At 43.9% G+C, this 24,098-nt stretch overlaps 1 protein-coding gene across 2 annotated transcripts in view; it reads right to left on the bottom strand.

Annotated features, from left to right (window-relative positions):
* Positions 1–24,098, bottom strand: part of STAB1 (stabilin 1) — a 100,952-nt gene that overhangs the window by 19,041 nt on the left and 57,813 nt on the right. For both annotated transcript variants that reach the window (XM_084633222.1, XM_084633223.1), the window contains 18 exons: positions 23,207–23,335; positions 22,545–22,601; positions 20,708–20,803; positions 15,344–15,539; positions 14,903–14,998; positions 14,262–14,307; positions 12,848–12,927; positions 11,506–11,631; positions 10,859–10,932; positions 10,384–10,458; positions 8,929–9,048; positions 7,712–7,759; positions 7,492–7,575; positions 6,016–6,162; positions 5,375–5,512; positions 4,251–4,310; positions 3,963–4,139; positions 1,770–1,856 (listed from right to left, as the gene is read on the bottom strand). In XM_084633222.1, coding sequence (XP_084489348.1) covers positions 1,770–1,856; positions 3,963–4,139; positions 4,251–4,310; positions 5,375–5,512; positions 6,016–6,162; positions 7,492–7,575; positions 7,712–7,759; positions 8,929–9,048; positions 10,384–10,458; positions 10,859–10,932; positions 11,506–11,631; positions 12,848–12,927; positions 14,262–14,307; positions 14,903–14,998; positions 15,344–15,539; positions 20,708–20,803; positions 22,545–22,601; positions 23,207–23,335 — 1,836 coding nt within the window. The remainder of the gene's footprint in view (positions 1–1,769; positions 1,857–3,962; positions 4,140–4,250; positions 4,311–5,374; positions 5,513–6,015; positions 6,163–7,491; positions 7,576–7,711; positions 7,760–8,928; positions 9,049–10,383; positions 10,459–10,858; positions 10,933–11,505; positions 11,632–12,847; positions 12,928–14,261; positions 14,308–14,902; positions 14,999–15,343; positions 15,540–20,707; positions 20,804–22,544; positions 22,602–23,206; positions 23,336–24,098) is intronic.

Genomic DNA, 24,098 nt, shown 5'->3' on the forward strand with positions numbered 1-24,098 from the left:
ATTCCCATAGTGCCTGTGCAAATCCACCCTGGGGCTTAAGTTTGGAGAACCTTGCACAGATATACATGTAATTCATCCTAAACGATTAAGTCCCACGTCCCATGCACATGCTCTGTCCTGAGTATTTGGGATGGGGGGAGGGGATAAATTCTTGCACAGAATCTCCCATCTGAGGATCAAATTGATCTACCTCAATTAATTAAATGCCCTATGTAAGAGAGTAAGTTTGCACCCATTTTTAATAATGGGAAGCAGACACAGAGTGGTTAAGAGATCTGATCAGGGCTACACAGAGCGAGTCAGCAGCAGAGCCAGGATTAAGAGGGAGTAAAAAAATGTATTTTGTTTTCTACAAAAAATATTAATTGAAAACATTCATAGATTTTGGGAGGTTTCAGATGTTGAAAAACAACCAACATCAATTTTTCTATAAAAGCTTGAAAAAAATAGATGAAAATGGATATTTTCATGCAAAATTTCCATTTGGACAAAAAAAACATTTTTTGTTGAAAAGAAAATGTTGACATTTTTTTTGACTGGAGCTAATTAAGAGCCAGAACCTTTGGCTCCCAGTTCCACTTGTTTAACTATTATGCCCCTTGCATTTGAGAAACAATGAGTCAATAAATGCTTCCCATAAGCCCAGAAGAGGCGAAACCCAGCAGTGAAACTTTTACAAAAGCTGGAAGAACTTACTTATCAGAAACCAAGGTTCAATAGATTCATAGAATTTAAGGCCAGAAAAGACCATTCTATCATCTAATCTGACCTTGTGTACACACAGGCTAGATATCTTATCGCTGACTAAAGTATGCCTTCCAGAAAGCATCCAGTCTTGATCTGGGGACATCAGGGAATGCAGAATTCATCACTCCCCTTGTGAGTTTGTTGCAGTGATTAATTATCCTCACTATTAAAAAACTGTGCCTTATATCTAATTTAAATATGTCTGGCTTCAGCATCCAGCCACTGGTTCTTGTTATGCCTTTCTCCACAAGATTAAAAGCTCTTTAGTGCTCATATTTTTCTCTCCATGGAGACAGTTATACACTGTAATCAAGCCACCTCTATGACTTCTTGTGCATAAACTAAACAGATTGAGTTCTTTAGCTTCCCTTATCAATTTTCTATACTTCACAACTTCTATTTTATACTAATTATTATCTAAGTCCCCCCTTTTCCATTTGTCATATATATATTTTTATTTCTAACTGCTGCCTTCACGTCCCCACTAATCCAAGATATGCTTTTAACCAAAATTGTCTTCTTTCTTGATTGAGCAATTGTGGTTTTTTGGCCCTCTCTTCTTAAAACACTTCCTATTTTCATTTACATTTTTCTGTCTAAATTTAGCTCACCATTACCTGTTCTGTATAAAACAGCATTAACTCTCCAAGGTTTCTGAAACATCAGCTTAATAAAAAATATCCCTTCTGTTACCCCTAGTACATTGCAGTTGCTTGAGCGCGCACACATGCACTGTACACTTAGTACCTACTCACCATTCAATTACAACCCACATGAATAACTGTGTGGGTCTTTGCCTCCCTCTAGTGGCTAAGCCAGGTAAAGAGGTTTATAAGTGTGTTACTGTCTCCCAGTCAGAAGAACTGATCCTTTAGCTCAGAAAGTTGACACTCATGTTTTTTAGATGAGGAGAACCCAAGTTTAATTCTTGCAGGTGACCCTTTCTGTAGGAGCAGTCACAACTCAACTGCTTCAATATATCATTTCCACAAAAAATATAAAACCAAGACTCTGTTACTTACGACATTGTTCTTGCTGCAGCTAAACGAGATGGTGGATCCATGCATGGTCCTTACAGAGGCAATGTGTGGCAGGTTACCAGCTACAATCTGAAGACAGATAGAAGTAACAAACTGATTCCCTGCTGGAACTACTTAATTATCATCAGTTTGGATTTGAACCCTTCAGTGGTTATTAAGTGGTTCACAAACCAACCCTCATTTCCTTCAGCTGTATTTGTTATCCTGAAGTATCTGGTCAAATAGCTCAGAGGAATAATTTTCACACTACAGGCTGTTTGCAAACCTCACTTCGCCTATTTGTGTCATGCCTATTTATGACTCTGATGCCAGAGTCAGTATTTGTTTCTGCTACCAGGCTGGATGACATTTTTAAAACAGGAGAACTTTTTTTTGGGGGGGGGGATGAATCCATACAGCTTTTAGGAGTCACAGGCATTTTCCTCAATGCCTGGCGGATGTCTAAATACTGGCCAATGAGGAACGAGGTCACTCATTGTGATGAACTGAATTTGGCACCTTCTAAATGAAAATGTGTGTGAATACCCTAATACAGGATCAGAGGGGGAGCCATGTTAGTCTGGATCTGTAAAAGCGGCAAAGAGTCCTGTGGCACCTTATAGACTAACAGACATATTGGAGCATAAACTTTCATGGGTGAATACCCACTTCGTCAGATGCATGAGTGGAAATATCCGGAGGCAGGTATAAATATGCAGGCAAGAATCAGGCTAGGGATAACGAGGTTAGTTCAATCAAGGCCCTCTTCTAGCAGTTGAGGTGTGAACACCAAGGGAGGAGAAACTGCTTTTGTAGCTGGCTAGCCATTCACAGTCTTTGTTTAATCCTGAGCTGATGGTGTCAAATTTGCAAATGAACTGAAGCTCAGCAGTTTCTCTTTGAACTCTGATCCTGAAGTTTTTTTGCTGCAGGAGGGCTACCTTTAAATCTGCTATTGTGTGTCCAGGGAGGTTGAAGTGTTCTCCTACAGGGTTTTTGTATATTGCCATTCCTAATATCTGATTTGTGTCCATTTATCCTTTTACGTAGGGACTGTCCAGTTTGGCCGATGTACAGAGCAGAGGGGCACTGCTGGCACATGATGGCGTATATCACATTGGTGGACGTGCAGGTGAACGAACCTGTGATGGTGTGGCTGATCTGGTTAGGTCCTGTGATGGTGTCGCTGGTGTAGATATGTGGGCAGAGTTGGTATTGAGGTTTGTTGCAGGATTGGTTCCTGAGTTAGAGTTACTATGGTGCAGTGTGTAGTTGCTGGTGAGAATATTCTTCAGGTTGGCGGGTTGTCTGTGGGCGAGGACTGGCCTGCCTCCCAAGGCCTGTGAAAGTGAGGGATCGTTGTCCAGGATGGGTTGTAGATCACTGATGATGCGTTGGAGAGGTTTTAGCTGAGGACTGTATGTGATGGCCAGTGGAGTTCTGTTGGTTTCTTTCTTGGGCTTGTCTTGCAGCAGGAGGCTTCTGGGTACACGTCTGGCTCTGTTGATCTGCTTCCTTATTTCCTCGTGTGGGTATCGTAGTTTTAGGAATGCTTGGTGAAGATCTTGCAGGTGTTGGTCTCTGTCTGAGGGGTTGGAACAAACGCGGTTGTACCTCAGCGCTTGGCTGTAGACAGTGGATCGTGTGGTGTGTCCGGGATGGAAGCTGGAGGCATGAAGGTAGGCATAGCGGTCGGTAGGTTTTCGGTATAGGGTGGTGTTAACGTGACCATCACTTATTTGCACCGTGGTGTCTAGGAAGTGGACCTGCTGTGTAGATTGGTCCAGGCTGAGGTTGATGGTGGGGTAGAAGCTGTTGAAATAGTGGTGGAATTCTTCCAGGGTTTCCTTCCAATGGGTCCAGATGATGAAGATGTCATCAGTGTAACGTAGGTAGAGAAGGGGCGTGAGTGGACAAGAGTGCTTTAACATCCCTGCCCCTTTTGCCACGCCCCAGGCTGCTACTGCCGCAGCAGCTGGAGTCCCGGGCCCTTTAAATCACCGCTTGAGCCCCGGGCAGTGCGGGTGGGCTGGCGGGGGATGCTGACTACCCCAGCCCCGCCCCTCCCACCTGAGGCCCTGCCTATTCCAGGGGGCAAAGCTGCCCCCCGCCCCTGTACCGGTAAGAGAAATTTTACTTTCACCCCTGAGTACTTGGCTGATATAAAAATAAATTTAGGTGGCTTGAGCCTTTTACCTTCGTGTCCCTAATCATGTGCATTTTGAGATAGGCTGCCAGCTTGTCCCTGTGGTCTTTACTATACAACCACGTTTGCATCTTCTCAGGCAGGGTGTTAAACACAGCATCAGTAGGCCACAGCATGGTGAAGGGTCTGTGAGCAGAGTTGTTAACCAGAGATAGCAGTTCTGCTTCCTGTACAGAGACACAAGACCAGATGGAAACAACAAATACATGCTGTGCCTGCATGAAGGACCCACATAGCCCAGAACTAGAGAGTATTGCTAGAGAATTCAAACCATTTACCTGGAGTAGTTTGCTGTAGATTTTGTAGCCATATGATTCTGCCACCTCAGTGATGCTTTGCTAGAAAAATAATAAAAATTAAATAAAACCATTACAAAATGTGAGAGCTTGTTTCTCTTACCAGAGTTCCTGATAAATGAGAAAATTCACTCAATTCTTAGAGCCAAGACTTTGCATTTGCTGACTCTGAGGACTGCTATGACAGGCTGATTAAACAAGGTGGCGGTCAATTTCTGCTCTGGAGTAGTGATTTAATATAGGTAAATAGCAGTGGGTCTGAGTAACTCATTCTACGCATTTGAGCGGACACTGGGACAGGTCAATATTAACTCCCATAATTCTAGATGAGAGTCTCTCCTACTTCCCAAGAGAATGTCTGCATTTCAAAAGTAATTGTCTGGGCATTACAAGACACAGGGTGCCATGTCTGAACATAATATGGCCCAGAACGCCATGGGTTACTAGAGTGATACATAAAGAGTGTGCCCCCAGCACGATAGCAAACACTAAATGCAGATCCCTGAGTTAGCAGATGGGCAAAGCTGACTGAATCATCCCTGGTGTAACTCCATTAACTTCAGTGGCATTACACCAGGCATGAATTTGGCACCATGTGTGTTAGAATTTGGTAACAAAGGGGCTGCTCTGCCAACCAATGGCAACATGACTTTTTGACTGCTCCTGTCTGACATACAGAGCTGGATGTTTAAAACCTGCAATGTAAAGCCCAGTGAAGACCGTCCCAAGTATGCAAGAGAGGCTTTAGTTAACCTGCTTTGAGTCATACAGTGTGATCTTTATCCAGTGATGCAAAGGGCAATCTGGGCACACCTTTACCTGTCAGGTTTGTCCTATCACAGGCCTGCATGGATAGACCCTAGCTTCCTCACCACCCACTACACACGTCCACTTGCACCATAAGCACAGCTAGCTCCACAATTTAACCTCTTTATACTTAAACCACCCCATGTACTACAGATAAATGGAATTCCTAGAGTACAGTAACCTGTGCCTAAGAAATATAAAGAAGTGTTACTCATTCACTACACTAGCATTCATTCTGGGGTTGGGGAAAACTCTCAGGGTGATGATCACTCATTAAAATGGTATTGTTTCAGACATACCTGTGCTAGGTGGGAAGAAATGTTCAGACTCTGCAAATCAGCAGGGATTAAAATCTTGTCAATGATATGGATCACCCCATTCTTGCCAACAATGTCACTGGTGATGATCATTGCCTCCTCATTTAGATGCACACTATTCTGCAGAAGAAGGGACAATACAGTGAATGCAGATTTCCAGTAATATGTGACCTCCCACTTTAGACCACGCTATAGCTCACCTGCAGAACGCTTTGGGATCCTTCTAGATGAAAGGTGCTAGCTCACAGGTATTTTTAGTAAAAGTCATGGACAGGTCATGGGCAATAAACAAATATTCACAGCCTGTGACCTGTCCATGACTTATATTAAAAATACCTGTGGTTAAATCTTGGGGTGGGGATTGGCGGGAGAACTTAGGGGCCACCGCTGCCCGGAGCCATGGACCTCGGCTGCTCCTGGACGGCTGCTGGGGGCCACCAGAGCAGTGGCTGGTGTGGCTATCCCCGAAGCTGCTCCAGCAGCGGCTGATGTGACCGTCCCAGGGCCTACCTGAGCAGCTGGTTCCAGAGTCAGCCACATTGGCCCCTGTAGAAGTCACGGAGGTCATGGAAAGTCATGGAATCTGTGACAGACACGGTGCCCTAATCATGACTGACAACTACCTCTTTCACCACAATCCTTATTTTGTGTCCTGACAACGCAGTGATGGACTTGTGCGTCTCCAGTTCGCTGGCCAGCAGTTTCCGACAACTCACTATGTGATAGCGAAGCAAATCTTTGATGAGGCTTTTGTTCTTCCATTCACTGAACTAAAGGAAGGAAATTGGTATACGATAGACTACCATGTCAGGACGTTTCTGGAAATGATTAATTTAGCCAATGACTAAAATGACAGGGAATATTATGAGTTTTTTGCTCTACCAACCCTTAACCATCATTCCTTGCTGAAAGCCAAGTCCCAATCCAATACACGTAAAATGGATCACAGGTAGCTGAATTATGGAGTTCTATTCCAAAGAGGCTCCAAGTCACTTCAGATGATGGGAGTAAGAGCAAAGTTCAAGTCACTGGCTCAAGGAGAAAAAGTAACCTTGGCCTCAAACTGTCAGCATCCAGGTTGGCCACATTCTGAAGGCCAAAACCCCAGGCTTACTTTGGGGAGATCCAGATCTGGGTTTTGCACAGGTCCCTTTCCCTGTAATGGACTAAAACAACCCCCCATGTATGAACAACCCTGACCTTTGAGACCATTTGTTTCTGAGCTTTGAGGCTTGTGGACAGGGCCCCATGTCCATACCACTGCAGTACAGCAGAATGCAAATTAAACAGAAACAAAACCAAAACCAACCCAACCAAAACAACCAACAGAGAGGTTTATTGAAAGAAGTATGAAAACAAACAATACCATGGGATATTAAATTCCATGTATTTTCCTTTGCCCCAAAATTTTTGCAGGTCTGGAGATATTTGTATTAACAGTGCAGAACTGCACAGTACCAGTTGTCAGGGGTTGTGGTGAAGCAGGAGATTTTGATTGTCCTTGTTACGTTTCAGAATTAACACTCCCTCGGACACAAAAGGGGATGCAATTCACCCCCCTCAGAGCTATCACTCCATGCTGTCTGCAGATTCAAGTAGACATCAGTGTCTCTGTTTATACACAGCTCATGTTTTTAAAGGTTTTCTTGGTAACCACAAAAGTTAGACAATTAATTAATTTTCCAATGAAAGCTTATATTCTGAAACACAAAAATGAAGTAAGGGGTGGATTCCTCTACGCCAGAATTGGGGTCATGTGTAGTTCTAAAGCTAATGGTATTGTGATGCCAGAACAGGAGAGAATCCAGCCTGGCTGGCAAGATGGTTAGTGCACCTCCTAGTGGAGGGTTCTGTTATAGCAGAGGCCACATTACAAGTATGCTATTGGCTTGAACAGGAGCAGAGACTGAGGAAGAACTCAATGAGCACCTCAGGATTTGAATACAGTTAAAAACTTGGGGTGCTTTTGACCTCGAGTCAATTAAATTAATCTAAGGAAACAGAACTTTGTCTGAGAGGAAATCATCACAGCCTGACCACACCGAATAACTGACAAAGCTAGGGAGTCAGAAAAGGGTCCGAAAGCAGGAGCTGCTTACCGTTGTACTGTTTTGTATTGAATCTGCATGTGGAACAAAGACGGTGAAAGGCCCCTCCCCACTTAACTCCTTGATTTTGAAGGCCTAAAGCACACAGAGAGCACCAGGAACAAAAACAAAGCAAAACAGAAACCAAACACAATTCTCATTAGTCGGAGCTTTTCAAGAAAACATCTGGCAATTTTATACTTTTAGACAATAATTACTGCTTGCCACCAACCAGTAACTGCTTAAAGAACTCGGATGCTGCTTCGCTTCTCAGGAGCTCCTAAAATAAATCAGAACAGCGAATGTTAACGGTGAGTCTCTATTTAAACCTCTTGGGGTTTGATGCAAAGAAAACCCTTCCCATCAGCTCACTAAACTGACCTTGCCACTGACCTCCAGGGTGCTCTCCCTACCTCATAGACACTCAGGTCCTTTGACTACACTAAGCTTGTTTTCCTAGTATTTCCCACCCTTGCTACAGCCAGGGTTTTGAGAAGGGTTAGACAACACAGGGGTTAAAATGCTGGTAGACAACCTGCACTGGGACCTTACCCACTGCTACCACCTATCCATAGTAGCAGGGGTGGGAAATTTTAGGGGAAAAGCCTAATGTAGACACCCCCTTCATAGGAGTTAACTCAGGGGTTTTACCTGGCCTAGCATTTGGGCCACGTCTTTTCTTCCAGAATTGCCCATTGAGCAGCCACACACATCCACATTGCGTTAGCCTGTTTGTGCCAACAGCATGGATATCTCCAGCTACAGCCAGCAAGAGACACACAAGACTTGAGCAGGGCACATAGTCCCTTGTCATAACAACTGTAATTAATACTAGGAGTTAACATGGCAAACGTGTAAAGAGCTCTTCCCCCGTAGATCTACTATAGGCACCACTGTTGAAACGGAAAGGTTCAGTGACTTGCCCAAAGTCACACAATGAGTCGGGACAGAGCTGGGAACAGAACCCAGGCCTCCCTGACAACCAGTCTGGTGACATGCTCCTTGACTGCCTTGAGCCCCTGCCTTTCAAACTAGTTATGCTCTCCCAGTTCCACCAGCCCGAAGAACCAGATGTCACTCCTGAAAAACACTCTTTATTTGTCCCCTGAACACACTGGTGCTGGAAGTCACACCCACCCATGGAACCCCAAGAGCCACTTTCACAGGGACACTTTTCAGAGTGCAGCTGCATTTTACTGCTATCTTCCTGGGAACGGTTCCTCTTGTTTCAGCTTTCTCCTGGTTAGCAGGGATGCCTGGCCAGGATTAAATGTACTTCTAACCTTCTGGGTCTTTCATACATTTCCTTCAGCTGAATTTCCAAATATTTCCAGGTCACAAGAGTTCAGTATCCTGCTTATTTCCTGGTGTGCTGCTTCAGAAAAGGAAGTAGTTCACCCAGACTAGTGCCCGTTCAAACACAATCCTAGCTGAATGCACTTTACTTACCTGATACACATTGCCTCTGCAAGTGAACCCATCTCCAACATGGCCCCAACCACAGGAGCAGTTTCGAGTCCCAGGTCCAGTGTACTTGCAGAAACCAAATCTACTACAGCCTCCATTATTCTGGCAGGAAAAATAAGATCATCCCAATTAGTCACACAGCTAGCGGTCTGAAGGTTTATTTACCAGTTAGCAGTTGGACACCCACTCTTCATGCCTGTTCCTGACTTAAGACATTGGGTTTTGCCCCCTAGTGCCATGCACTCCTGTTGAAACTCAGTATTTTATTAGTCTTTTTTCCTCAAGTTTTCTTCCACCCTGCTGGCAAACACTGCTCTGAGACAGATAACTACACCAGACCAAACAGAGGAAAAGCCATTCAAATAAGACAGCTCTGAAGAATTTAGTGAAGAAGAAAAATAATGGTTTACAGTGGCTGTTTCAGCTGAAGTAAAGTAATGAAATAGCATAGCAGGTATTTGTTTTAAGATTTCTACATGGGGCAGCTTAGCCATCTAAGAACTAGACTTGGAAGGCCTAGACTGCATGAAACTGCAGTTCCGCTCAGTTCAGCTCTTCTGCTTTCTGAAGTAGATATATGGAGTACCAGAGAGACAAGGTGGGGGAGGTAATATGGAGTACCATACACTTAACTGTGGGGTTGTGTGAGACTAGGCTTCTTTCCCAGCCTGCTCTAAAAGCTCAGTCCATATGTTATGTGGAGCCCTAAACTCTCCCCTCCCTTGGGTTTGGTTTTATTAAAAAAGAAATTAAAAATAAGTTCAAATGAAAGTTTCTCCTGATGTTTGGCAGCTCCTAGGATTCCCCTCTCAGGACTGCTCAGCCCACACACTAGATCATGTCTCCCCAGTGCCTCTCTGACTTTCCTTATATGTGGCTGGGTTAATGAGTCATCTGCACTGGTAATTCAACAAAAGCTCATTTAACACTCTCCCAGCAAAATCAACACCTGGATGGAATGTGTCAGATAAAAACTGACAGCCTATTACAGAGGATTAGAGCAGAACTAGTTGAACATGAAAGATGCAAGTTTCTCCACCAATAGGTCTCAAACCTGACACAGAGTTCCACCTCCAGGAGTGAGAGGGGAGCTTGCTTTCTCTGTTGAGGCTGCCAATAAGAGTGATGGTTTCATGCAAGTTGCGATGTTGTTTGTTTTTCTCTGGACCGTGGAAACTTACATGCACTAGAAATTGGATCAACATTAGTAACCCATTCCAGTGGCCAAGCAGCTTGTCTAGTAGAAAGGAAGCAATGAATCAGAGAAGTGCAGTAGGGCATTAGTGTGCATATTAAAAGCATAACATGACAAGTTAGATCATTCTGAACTGCTGCATTCTGGATAACTTTGAATAACTCTGCCTATTAATGGTTTGCATGAAGGAAAGCTTAAGGGTTTAGTCCTTTGACAGTAGTAAGAGGAAAATGCAGACAAACCTCACTGCAAAGATTGATGGGGACACATTGTTTCACACCATCTCCACTGTAGCCAGGAAGACAGTTACAAGCAACCTGTGGAAGGAAAAACAAAGCTATTTTGTAGAGCTAAAAACAATAATGAAAATGTACAAGTACTCAAGCAGGAGAAAGGGGTGAGAAGAGAAAGAGCATATTTCACATAATAGTTTGAGGGCGCACCCTGTTCATTCATTAATAACCAGGTCGTGATTATTATGAAATCACCTAAGAAAATTCCCCAGCCTTTGGCCAACAGACTTTATATAGGCCAATATGCAATTAGCAGCTCTCAGACATGGAGTCCCCTCTAGTTAGCAGTTAGTTACGAGTAGATCCTTCTATATGAAAGGGAAGAGATGCAAAATCTTAGTAGAAAAGATTCACAAGGGAAAGATTACCAGTGACCCCAAAGGAGAATGACACATGAACTCAGCTGAGAAAAGGATTTGCTTACCAGATTTGGGCCTGTTTTAGTGCACTCTGCATAGCTGTGGCAATTCCCATTGCGCTCTAGACAGCCATCGATTTCTGCATCAAGGGAGCAGATCCATGTCAACACAGCAGAAACCGAAAGTGGGAGGGGACCAGTGAGTGAAAAACATGACAGAGGAATAGCAAACAGAGCTCTCTCCAGCTGGAGATACAGCTGCACAGAGGCAACTCATCACACCAGTAACCATGAGAGTTTAGTGATGGGGAAACCACAAAGTTCCACTCATCACTTCCTCTTGGTCTTGAAAATGTGGTTTAGAGCATGTGGTGGGGAACAAGGAACTCCTGAGTTCTAATCCAAGGTCTGACCTCGACTTGCCACATGGCTTGCCTATGTGTCTCAGTCTCCCTGACTCTAAAATAGAGCAATAATCCTTGCAAGTCTGTAAAGTGGTATCAAGTTGTGCAGTGACATAAGTGCTGACTACCAGCATTAACACTTCTCCAGTTTTAACCAACTCTAGACTTGCTTTTATAACTTTCTCACAAGTTGTGATGCTCCTAAAGATATGTGGACCTTTGGCATTAGGGTCTGGCTCACCGTATCAGCATGATTTCATCTCCTTGCAAAGTATTGTTGTCAAAACGTGGATCAGAGCACTCACTCACCCTGGCACAGAGTCCCATCTCCAGCATAGCCTTCCTTACAAGAACAAGTATTCTCTCCAGCAGAGACATTAGTACACGTTGCATATATGGAGCAACCGCCATTATCAATCACACATGGATTTATTTCTGTGACCAAAAACAACAAAGGAAAAGATTTGGGGGGATACATATGGAGTATGGTATATCCAAGCCCAGTGGATGACATCGCAAAGATGGTGTTTTGCAAGTAATGAACTTCATGCAATTTTCCTCAGGCTCAGAGAAAGAAGATATTGCTTCTAAGAGCTGAAGCTATATTTCTGGGCTTTAAAGTGTCTCTTATTTCCAGACAGACTTTGTTTTAACAAAAATTATTAAACCATTTTCAATCAAAGATTGTTTTTGATGCAGGAAAAGCTCCTTTATAGACACAGATGACTAATAAAGATGCTCCCGAGGCTGATGCTGAAGATGAGCTATCAAATTAATCGGTATAAGAATTTGATTAGCTAACACCCGACTGCTCTGAAGTACTTGCTGTGTGAATAGCCACAAGCTATGCCAGAAGAAAAGCAGCATGCCTGATTAAAATAAAGCTTTTTGGTCTGTACAGCGACTCTGGTGAGATCAATACCAAAGGCGAGCTATTACATTTACTGGCACTGTAACTTGATTGGCTTGGAATTTATTGCTTAAAGTGCCTAATCTTTGCATAATTAAAAACGGTCAGAAAAAGCAATGTGATTCTGTTAGAACATTATACTTTAAATCTTTTTTTTTTTATATCTAGTCGATTTCAACCCCATGGTGTCTTGAGTTGGGATTGTTTTTTTGGAGAAGGGGGAGAAGGTTAATAAATGTGTTTGTCCTAGAGAGTTTTGTTTCAATAGTATTTATTGAGCAAGGCTGCATTTTCATGAAATGGTCAAATAATAGACTAAAATTCTAGACAATCTAAGAAGGTACATTCTGTGGACCTGATCCATCACTGCAATCTGTTGAGTGTCTGGAACTATTCTAGAAATAATTCAGCCAATTCCCATGCCATTCCCTTTATCCACTTGAGCAACAGGAACAGTTCCCTCTCTGGTCTAGACACATCAGAAGGGTTGCATTAGGGTCCCATCCAGGAAACCCTCCGTACAGAAGTCAATAGGAGGTTCTGCACTTTGGGGCAACAGGGTTTTGGTGATCCTGCGCTGGGTAATGTCTTAGCATGCATTCAATACCTTGCAACGCTTTTACAAACTAAAACCAGAATCTTACAGCTGTGAAAACAAGAAAACTTGTGCGATCGGTCATTTGTGTAGCCTGTGCTGGCACTCGAGCGCACTTGGAACCACGGCATGTGTGTTGGAAATACCTGAGCAGTATGTTCCATTCCCAGTGTATCCAGCAGAGCAGGAGCAAGTAGGCAGGGAATCTACAGAGCCATTAATGCAACTGAAATGACCAAGGAAGAGAATGAACAACGACATTCTCGCCTTAATCTTATACCTGGTGATAGACTTCAACATTACAGAATGCTAATTATAGCTACTATGGCAGCTAGATACTATGGTAAGAGGTGAGTTGGATATAATATGAGAAACAAAATCAAGCGGTTAAGCTTTTCTTTACAATGCCAAAAACTGATCTAAATACTTCATGCACAGGGTAACAGCTGCAAGGGACAGTTATCAAGAAGAGAGCACTATGCTTAGTGCATGAAGCACACTGGGACTGTGAACACCATTCTGTACATCTGTAGATGCTGGAGCTGCATTAAAGAAGGTTGCCCTATTCCATTCCATCTTCAGGGACAGAATGAAAATATAAGGGACTGGATAGCTCAGCTGACTGGCGATAGGCTATGGAGCCCTTTCTCTCTAAGTCACTGTTTTTAACTTGGCCCAGGTCAGCAGGGATGGAAGGTCATTACTATCGGATGTCTTTCTGGTGCATATGTGAAGTGAGTTGGCTTTAGCCCTGTTCCTAGCAAGCCAGTGAGTCTCCATCTCAAAAACACTGCTCTACTAGGCACTGCTTATCCTTACTGTCAGCAATATCAGCAGAGAGGCCAAGGACTGACCGAGCATGGAGACTGGGAGACCTTTTTACTCCTAGAGGTGGCCCCTCCAGGTCACTATAGAGGCTCCTTAATAGGACAGTGGGTTGCCAGTGGGGGAAGCTCGCATTGCTGCTGTCTTACCTGGGCCTGTTCAGTCTAGCACCTGTCACCTGTACTTAAATGCTCACTGAATACGTACAACGCCCCCATTCCCCAACCCTAAAGTGTCTTCTAGTTAATACTGTTAAGCCTACTTAATGTTAGCACCAATTGCCACATTTTAACATTGTGTATGTCATCCAGTAACCAGCCAGACCCTGCTCAGAGCTCAGCAGAGTGCCAGCATTTTTCAGTTCTTAATTTCAACCCGCCTGCTTGTCTCATTTCTAGAAGGGGGATGTAATCTGAAATTAATGTGCCTGCAAATTAAGCATGATTCAGCTTAGGCACAGTCTGCCTTCAGTCTCCACACCACAGACTGTGTTTGGGAAGGGTTCGTACACACACACACACACACACACACACTCACTCCTCCAGAGAAAGAATAGGGGCTTTAAACACAAGATGAGTTCAAAGGGTGGAATAAATAATTATGCAGGTATATTAATTAATATATAGTGTTCAGTTCCCCACACCAACCTTCCATGTTTTCACAAACAAAGTCAAGTCCACGTAAAACAGCCACAAACACACTGTTTTATGTCCTTGGCACCAAGGTTGTACTTACTTGGCCATCAGGTGGCAAGTGTTATTACACAAATCAATCCCAATTCCTGCAAGAGAAGACAGGAACGCCACTTCACTTTCCAGCCTACTAACAGCTCCACCGTTTCAGCTGTCTAGGATAAAAAACTCAAAATTGGCTCAGTGTTCAGTCAGATGTACTGACTGGACACCAAAAGTCAGGTTACTGTGCGGTGGCGAGCGGTGCCGGGTCACTAACCCACACCAGCCCCTGCTCCGCTGGGGCTGCCTCCTAGCAGGCAGGCTCCTTGTCAAGCTGCAGCAGCTCCCGTCCCAGCCCCAGAGCAGAGGGAGCCCAGCTGGAGGGTGGGGATGGAGGTGAAGACAGTCCACGAAGCAACAGGGGGAAGAGGGATAAGAGCGAGTGATGGGGGCGGGGCCTTGGGTGAAGAGGTGGAGTAAGGGCAGGGTGTCAGGGGTCCCATTTCCAGCAATTAGAAAGGGGGCAACCCTATCATCATATGGTGCCAAAGGGGGGAAGAAAAAAATCAATCCAAAACTACCAGTCAGGGTCACTGAAATATTTAGCTGTATCACAAACTAACAAAAGCAAGCCATGCTCAGCAGTCACCCGGCCTGTGTGAAAAGAATCTTACACTGCATGTGCCTCCCTCAGACACTTACTTCTTTCACAGGTGATGCCCTCCCAACCTTGGAAACATTCGCAGCTCCCATCTCCGTGCAACCCATCATTACAGATTCCATTTCTGCAAGTACACACTGTGGAGAAACACCATGCCGTTGTCAAACCAGCTAGCTCTAATGAGCAAAGAGAAGTCTGGTACTTTGTAAATCAATACATTCCTACATGTGAGAGATGAAGTTTTAGTTTCTTTAAGAAAAATATTAAGGGAACGTCAGTGCTTGTGTGAGCAGTGCTTGTGTGAGCCAGATTAAAAGGCCTGGGAATGGAAGTTCTCTAGTACTGTATCCACAACACAGATACAGTTCAGGCAGTGGCAATGCAAGTGTCCCACAAACTGCCCTACAAAACATGGAGGAGCTCATTCTTCCCTGTGTGAGTTCAATGGCAGTTCCAAGTTTCAATAGCAACTGTGAATTCACCTGATTTACAACCCACTCCGTATCTGCCCACTTCACACATCTCACAGGCTGTGCCATGGAAGCCTTCATGACAGCGACACTCCCCGCTGCCAGTAATGCCGTCCTGGCACACTCCGTTCCCAGAACACGAGCTGCCTGGCTTTCCTGGGCACATCTCACACATATGTCCATAGTAACCTGGACAGCAGACAGAGACCTTTGAGAAAGGACACAATAGACTGGAGTAAGGCATCTCAAAGGATAGAAAATGCTACATTATTGAAATCATCCCTCTTTGGCCCACGTATAGTATTTACGTAGCTACTATATTTATTTTATCATTTGATAATTGCTGATTATGACGACACACTAGCAGCAAATATACTGTTAGACTTGTCTCATATGTCCATGTTAATTGACAGTAGCTGCTAAGTTTATTAACTTAAGACTGTCGTGAGTTGAAAATAGCATATCTGTTAACCCCGCCTTGACACAAAAATAAATCAGTTTAGTTTTTATGCTCTGAAATTCCATTTCAACAACTTTCATTTGGGTCTACAGGAAGCACTACAGCAGGGGTAAGCAACCTATGGCATGCGTGCCAACGGCAGCATGCAAGCTGATGTCCAGTGGCACTCACAGTGTCCGGGTCCTGGCCACCGGTCCGGGGGGGTTCTGCATTTTAATTTAATTTTAAATGAAGCTTCTTAAACATTTTAAAAACCTTATTTACTTTACATGCAACAATAGTTTAGTTATATATTATAGACTTATAGAAAGAGACCTTCTAAAAACGTTAAAATGTATTACTGGCATGCAAAACCTTAAATTAGAGTGAATAAATGAAGACTCGGCACACCACTTCTGAAAGGTTACCGACCCCTGCACTACAGGCAAGAAAATCAAGAGAGATTCTCTAGATACTATTTAGCAATGTGATATTAAAAGGAATTATATAAATAAAAATAAAATATACCCTTGATATAAGAATGTAAGTGAGTATATTACTTATAATACAAATGTACAGTAAGCACACAAAATAACTAGACATTCCATTTATTCTAAAGAGGGGGTAAGAATTGTGGAATTTAAAAACCAGATTATAGAAAAGATGGGTGCTACTGAACAGCTTGTACTAGTTTCTGAATTTAGTTATAATGGCATAAACTTAAAGAAATTATTTCAATTCCTGTAACTGAGATCAGAATTTGGCATTTTATGAGGCTGACAAATTAAAACAAGGGAGAACAAATTTAAGACCAGCAAACACACAGCGCTGCTGGAGGTTAGAAAAACGTTTTTAGAGAGAATTAGTAATAACAGAGTAGAATGGAAGAAGTAACCAGGAATTTATACGAAAGCAAAGCTATACCGTCACTCAGAAGAAAACACTCTGTGCTGGACATATATTGAAAGGTGCATATTGGTGTATGGACACTTTCCAGTTTAAAATATTGTTATGCTAGAAGATGTTAATGGCTGCCATCAAGCAGGTCTTTGGCTCTATAAACAATCACAGATCTGGTTACGGGTGATGAATGTGCCAAACTAAAAGGAAGGAGTAACTAAATACCCTTTTCTATAGTATAGATGGAAACAACAACAGGCTACTGCCCAAGACCCTGGGCCTGATGGCTAACCCTAAGGAGGACCAACCCATGCATCTTGAGGGAGTTTCCCTGGAACTGGTTGCAAATGCAGGGGCTAGGGGATCGTTTGGGGAATTGTGCGTGTTAGCGTTAGTTCACACTGGCAGTGCTTTAATGTGGCTTGTGTAGTCGCGGCAGAGCGCTGGGAACGAGCTCTCCTAGCGCTCTAAAAACCCACTTCCACGAGGGACGTAGCTACCAGCACAGGGAGCGTGCTCCCGTCGCTGGTGCACTGTCTACACTGGCTCTTTACAGCGCTGAAACTTGCTGCACGCAGGGAGGTGTTTTCTGACCCCCCTGAGCGAGAAAGTAGCAGTGCTGTAAAGTGCCAGTGTAGACAAGCCCTTAGACAGAAAAAGCCAGCAGGAAAGGAGAGAAGTAGTCGTGAGCACGGCCCAGAGAGGCAGCAGAGACAGAGCTTCTTAGGCACAGAACTCACTGGAGAGGCAGTCTTGGAAAGAGATAACAAGGAAACTGCCTGCTGTTTGTTTCTGCCATGTTCAGGGAAACAGGGCTTTGTGAACATTCTTTATAAACAAACAGGGTTGCACCAAAGAATATACCTAACTCACATAATCAATTTCACATCCTAACACAAACAACCCCACAAGGCCCTGAATATTGGCTATACACTTGGACCAACTGGGCCACAACATTACTGAAAGAAAAGGAGTACTTGTGGCACCTTAGAGACTAACCAATTTATTTGAGCATAAGCTTTCGTGAGCTACAGCTCACTTCATCGGATGCATACTGTGGAAACTGCAGAAGACATTATATACACAGAGACCATGAAACAATACCCCCTCCCACCCCACTCTCCTGCTGGTAATAGCTTATCTAAAGTGATCACTCTCCTTACAATGTGTATGATAATCAAGTTGGGCCATTTCCAGCACAAATCCAGGTTTTCTCACTCTCTGACCGCCCCCCCACCAAACTCTCTCTCCTGCTGGTAATAGCCCATCCAAAGTGACCACTCTCCTTACAATGTGTATGATAATCAAGGTGGGCCATTTCCAGCATAAATTCAAGTTTAACCAGAACGCCTGGGGGGGAGTAGGAAAAAAATTATTACCCTGGAGGTTATGCCACATACGGCAGCGTTGACTTCCATCTAGGACAGCATAGGAAGCCAGCTGGTGAAGGCTGCAGCAGTGAAATGATGTATCATCATATTGGATACAGCATATTGATACAGCACGATTGGAAAAAGGTAAATATAGTGTCCATCTTTTAAAAAGGGAAGGAGGAGAACCCAGGGAACTAGACTGGTCAGCTTCACCTCAGTCTTTGGAAAAATCATGGAGCAGGTCTTCAAGGAAACCATTTTAAAGCACTTGGAGGAGAGAAGGTGATCAGGAACAGTCAACATGGATTCACAAAGGGCAAGTCATGCCTGACCAACCTGATTGCCTTCTATGACGAGATAACTGACTCTGTGGAAAGCCGTGGATGTGACATATCTTGACTTTAGCAAAGCTTTTGATATGGTCTCCCACAGTATTCTTGCCAGCAAATTAAAAAAGTACGGATTGGATGAACGGACTATAAGATGGATAGAAATGTGGCTAGATCGTCGGGCTCAACGGGTAGTGATCAACAGCTTGATGTCTATTTGGCTGCCAGTATCAAGCAGAGTGCCCCAGGGATTGGTCCTGGGGCTGGCTTTGTTCAACATCTTCATTAATGATCTGGATGATGGGATAGCTTGCACCCTCAGCAAGTTTGCAGATGACACTAAGCTGTGGGGAGAGGTAGATATGCTGGAGCGTAGGGATAGGGTCCAGAGTGACCACGACAAATTGGAGGATTAGGCCAAAAGAAATCTGACGAGATTCAACAAGGACAAGTGCAGAGTCCTGCACTTAGGACAGAAGAATCCCATGCACCGCTGCAGGCTGGGGACCGACTGGCTAAGCAGCAGTTCTGCAGAAAAGGTCCTGGGGATTACAGTGGATGAGAAGCTGGATATGAATCAGCAGTGTGCCCTTGTTGCCAAGAAGGCTAACGGCATATTGGGCTGCATTAGTAGGAGCATTGCCAGCAGATTGAGGGAAGTGATTATTCCCCTCTATTTGGCACTGGTGAGGCCACATCTGGAGTATTGCATCCAGTTTTGGGCCCCTCCAATACAGAAAGGATGTGGACAAATTAGAGAGAGTCCAGTGGAGGGGAATGAAAATGATCAGGGGGCTGGGGCACATGACTTATGAGGAGAGGCTGAGGGAACTGGGCTTGTTTAGTCTGCAGAAGAGAAGAATGAGGGGGGGGATTTGATAGCAGCCTTCAACTACCTGAAGGGGGGTTCCAAAGAGGATGGAGGACAGCTGTTCTCAGTGGTGGCAGATGACAGAACAAGAAGCAACAGTCTCAAGTTGCAGTGGGGGAGGTTTAGGTTGGATATTAGGAAACACTATTTCACTACGAGGATGGTGAAGCACTGGAATGGGTTACCTAGGGAGGTGCTGGAATCTCCATCCTTAGAGGTTTTTAAGGCCCGGCTTGACAAAACCCTGGCTGGGATGATTTAGTTGGTCCTGCTTTGAGCAGAGGGTTGGACTAGATGACCTCCTGAGGTCCCTTCCAGCCCTGATATTCTATGATTCTGTCCCCTGGCTACCGTGGCCATGCCCCTCCTGGACCAGCCCCGCCTGGCTGTGCTAGGTCCCAGTAGCCTCCCGCCATGGGGAAGGGAGGTTGCAGACACCTTGCACTGCCCACAATCCCTCCGTTCCCAGATGGTTCAGAGCCCTATACAAAAGCCTGCACCAGATGCTGGTGTGAATTTGGACACATGCACATACATCTAGTGAACAGACATGCACAGACCAGAGATTACTGACATTTTTCTATCTAAGATGTTTCTAACAATATTTTTGAAAAATCATTTAAATTACTTTCAAATTTTTCTGTTTACAAATTTTCAATTTTCAACAAATGAAAAAAAAAAAGGACCTATTGGGATTTTTTTTGTTTTGTTTTCATTTTTTGTATTGTCAGTTTCAATTGGTCAGCTTAGTCACACAATTTAGTCTGCCAAAATGTATGTATTAGAGAACTATGGTAATGGGCTGGGTGAAATCTTGTTATGGGTTGAGTTAAAACCCCATTGAGACTGGTAGGTGGGAACTCCTCCTTCAGCTAAAGTAACTGTAAACTTAAATCCCACCTAAGACAAAAGGTGTGTGTGAACCCACCAGGGAGCTTTTCCTGAGTATTGCTCTGGGAATGTGTGTAGGGGAGGGAAAAGAGACAAGAACAGACAGAGGAAGAGAGCCCAAGCATGGTGGCTGACCCTGAAAGAACCTGGGAAGAGGTTTTTGGGTCAGAGTGCAGGCGAAGACAGTTATTTTGGTGCTGTGAGCAAAATAACCTGTTTCCTGCTCTTTGATTCCATTTGCATTCAGACACACAGGCCTTTTATATAAACAAAACTGCATCAAAGAAAATATTAGACTCTTTCAACTTCTGCTCCCAACTGGAACATCCACAGGGCCCCAATCTTTGACTAGCCTCTCAGGTCCAAAGGGGTAATATTAACACATGAAAATTTGGAAAACTGTTACAAACCCCCCCAGTGGAACAAAAACTCTGCCAAATGTACCGAAATCTCTGCAAGTTTGTTTTTTTCAGGACCCGCCCACAGACCCCTTCTTGTATGAAAATGCCATAAGATTTGTCTCTCACAATAATCTGAAAATTATTGTTAATGTACTTTAAAATCTGAACTTACTAAGGAAACTTTAACACAGGTGAAATAACAACCAACTACTTTTGAAAGTCCAGACTTATATGGACAGTGTGGCATCTTCCCTTTTCCTGGAGTTTCCTGCAGATAAAATTAAAAAAATATTATAACCCAGCAGCCCATCAAAGCAGGCATATATCAGAGCCAGCCCATGCACTGGTGAAACAGAAAAACAACACTATTTATCCTGTCTGTAAGAAAGGCAATAAGAACTCAACAATGTCAGAGCTGAGAGCAAACCAGCATCCCAGGCCCTGATGTGTAGTTACTCCAGATGACTAAAATCCAGAGTTTTATTCTCCATAAAACCATTACATCTGCCTGTAAAAGAGAAAGTGCCTGGCATGCTTTTTGGTATGTAATGAATTAGATAAACCAATAGTGCCACACGTCACCAATGTGTAATGCAGTACTGCCACCAGCAGGAAGAACTTGATTATTTTTCAAACATTTGTCAGTCTTTGAAAAACAAAGTGGCAAGTCAGAGAGGCAAGTGAACCCATCTGTGTGACCCTCACTAACAGTTTAATCTGGAAAAACTGGTTTTCCCTAGCAACAGTATTGGAAAAACAAGAGATCTCAGGCCAAATCCTACTCACTGATACTTGTGTGAGATGGCCATTGAAGTCAATGAAAGGTTCTGCTGGGTTAAATAGACCAGAATTCGGGCATGTACTGCATTCAGAGGGCCAGTACAAGGAATATTCACCACTTAAGCCCTCAAAATAAGTCTGAAATGAGACTTAGTAGTGCCTAAGCACTGTGCCAGCCCCTCTGCACAACTGTATATTTCATCCCCAAGTGCCATGAATACAGGGCTGGTTACACTGAAATGCATTCTCTTACCGTAACCCTCTCCCAGCATACGCTGTGTATGAAAGCTCACAACACCAGAATCCGTCTCCCCTCCCCAAAGACGTCAGGTAAGGTCTCAATGTGTACCCCACAAGTGGAGGACACAGTTTAAATGGTTGCACTGGGTTTCTTCAGACTAAGTCACTGGGAGGGGAAGACATTGCAGGGTGGATGTATGGATATAAAAATGGGGAAATTGTTCTGCTCGGAGCGATTGAAGATAAATAGATTCTTTTCAGTGCATCAGCCCCCTTTCTCTGTCCCCAAACTCTGCCTCCCTCTCCCCCTTTCTCTCCCACTTTCCTCCATCCAACCAATGTAGGCAATAATCTCACTCTCCACCAGCCTCTACTTGGCCAATGGCCTTTCCCCCTTCACAGAGGTGCTCTGGACTCTTCTCTGACTCCACTGCCACTATGTATTCAGGGTTTAATCATTGCAGCATCTGATTTGAGCTATGGATGTGGCTCATCCCCCCCTCTGCTCACATGGGGGGTTGGGAATTTCCCAGAGCTCCCTCTTCCACTGGTACAAGGCCCCTCAGCAATCAGCCTAAATAAAGTAGCTGGCAGAGACCCAAAGATCAGCTAATTCCCTAAAAGGCAGATGGGAACACAATGATGGATTAAGACCATGCTCAACAGACTCCCCACTCTAGACTGCATGTTCTAAAGAAATCCTTCAATTCAAGCACAGCATGACTATTGGCTCCATGAGAAGGTTCAGGGTGCCATATTCTCCAGCTGGAACAGCCCACATTTGCCCTCAACCCATCTGTGGTTACGCATGAACAATGAGGACAGGAAACACCTCTCTTTTTTCTTTAATAAATATAAGGGAAGAATGAGCAAATAGTGGGTTGGCCTCTTGCTTGCCATAACCTACCTCCACAATTCACACCGCTGAAAACAAAACTGCTGCTTTCCCTAAACCACATGCAAGGGTATGAAACGAATCAGAGACTTACCGCCAGGACCGATCCAGAAGGACACTTGATCCCTCTGTCACACTTAGCACATTTCGACTAGGGACAAGAAACAGGAGAAGTCACACACAGTCCCTTTAAAAATGTCCTACTCAAATGCTAGTTTTAAAGTGTTCTGCAAATCATCATATATAGAGAGAGGACATTGGACAATGGATCAAGACGTTAAATTCACCGGCTTAAAACAATGAACTGAGCACATAATGATTCTAGTAGCGAAATCCTGGCTATTATGGGTTTGTTTCATGCAATGTCTTATTTTTAACATGGAACTGTGAACACAAACACTACTGCCAGAATGTAACATGAAACAAATCCTCCTCCTTAGCACACCCATGGAAATGCAATGTAATTTCTCAGCTATAGCAACGTATGGAATTACGTCTGTGAATGTGGCAGTTTATTGAACTACATCTAAAAGTACAGGGCCCGATCCTAAGAGATGCTGAGCCCCCACAACTCCCCAGTGCCTCGGAGTTGCAGGTGGCTCAACAATGTGAGTGTCAAGCCCATAGTGAGCAGCTGCTCTGTACAGAAGTATAGTTGAGATTAGCTGGTTCAGGCCATCAGGTTGTGACTGAGTTAAGACGACTATATATCAGAGCTCTCTGATGCTGTGATTACCTTTATGTAAAGCTAATTACCTTCTGAATCACTGTGGTATTGGCAGTGCAACGATTTTTCCGAATCTGTAGAACCCCAGAAACCCCAATCAACATCCCATTCTTGGTTTCGAAAAATTTACCATCTAAGTGGACGTTGTTTACAAATGTCTGCAAAGAGAAGAAAACAGTCTGGTTAACGATCAGAAAGCTAGGATGCCACCATGATAATAACAGAGCCACCATACAACTAACAAAGGCCTTTCATCCTACAGCATCCAGCTGCTTTCAAACTGTATATTTTGCTCATCCACCACTGGAGTGGCTGCGCCTCAGCTATTCTGCATGCACAAACTTCTCTAGTAAAAATTACAGTGGATTTTTTTTTTAAGGTAGACAGAATATAATTGCCCAGGATGCAAATCAAACAGAACACTGGGGTCAACTGCACTAACTCTTATAAAGAGTGACATGAGTGCTTCAGTGACAGGTGCTGAGGAACTCTTCTTTTTAACATCTCATCCAAAAGGGGATGCCATCAATAGCACCCCCAAGTGTCTTCTGGGGACTCTCAGCATCACACCTAATGAATAATCATCACCACTTGCTGCAGTTCCTTGGTTGACCACGAAGATCTCCTAGCTAAAAACTGAGCAGACCCGAAACATGTTTGGTTTAGTTTAGTTCTGACAAGCTCACTAACTGAAGTAGTTACAGGTACAGGACACCTAATACCCTCCAGAATAATACAAATTAATCTACTTACATTAGAAAGCATTCTATCCTAACAGACTGCTTCTGCTCTAAAGATGGAGAGCTGACTGATATGTCTCCCCTGCTTGCTGTTTTAGAAGAGAAGATTTCATGACTCACAGAAAGCATGGGGAAAAAAGCACACCACCACAGGAAAATGTTGTACGATGATTATTATTCA

This window comes from Lepidochelys olivacea (assembly GCF_965140295.1).
Source record: "Lepidochelys olivacea isolate rLepOli2 genome assembly, chromosome: 7".
NCBI classification, from domain to species: domain Eukaryota; kingdom Metazoa; phylum Chordata; order Testudines; family Cheloniidae; genus Lepidochelys; species Lepidochelys olivacea.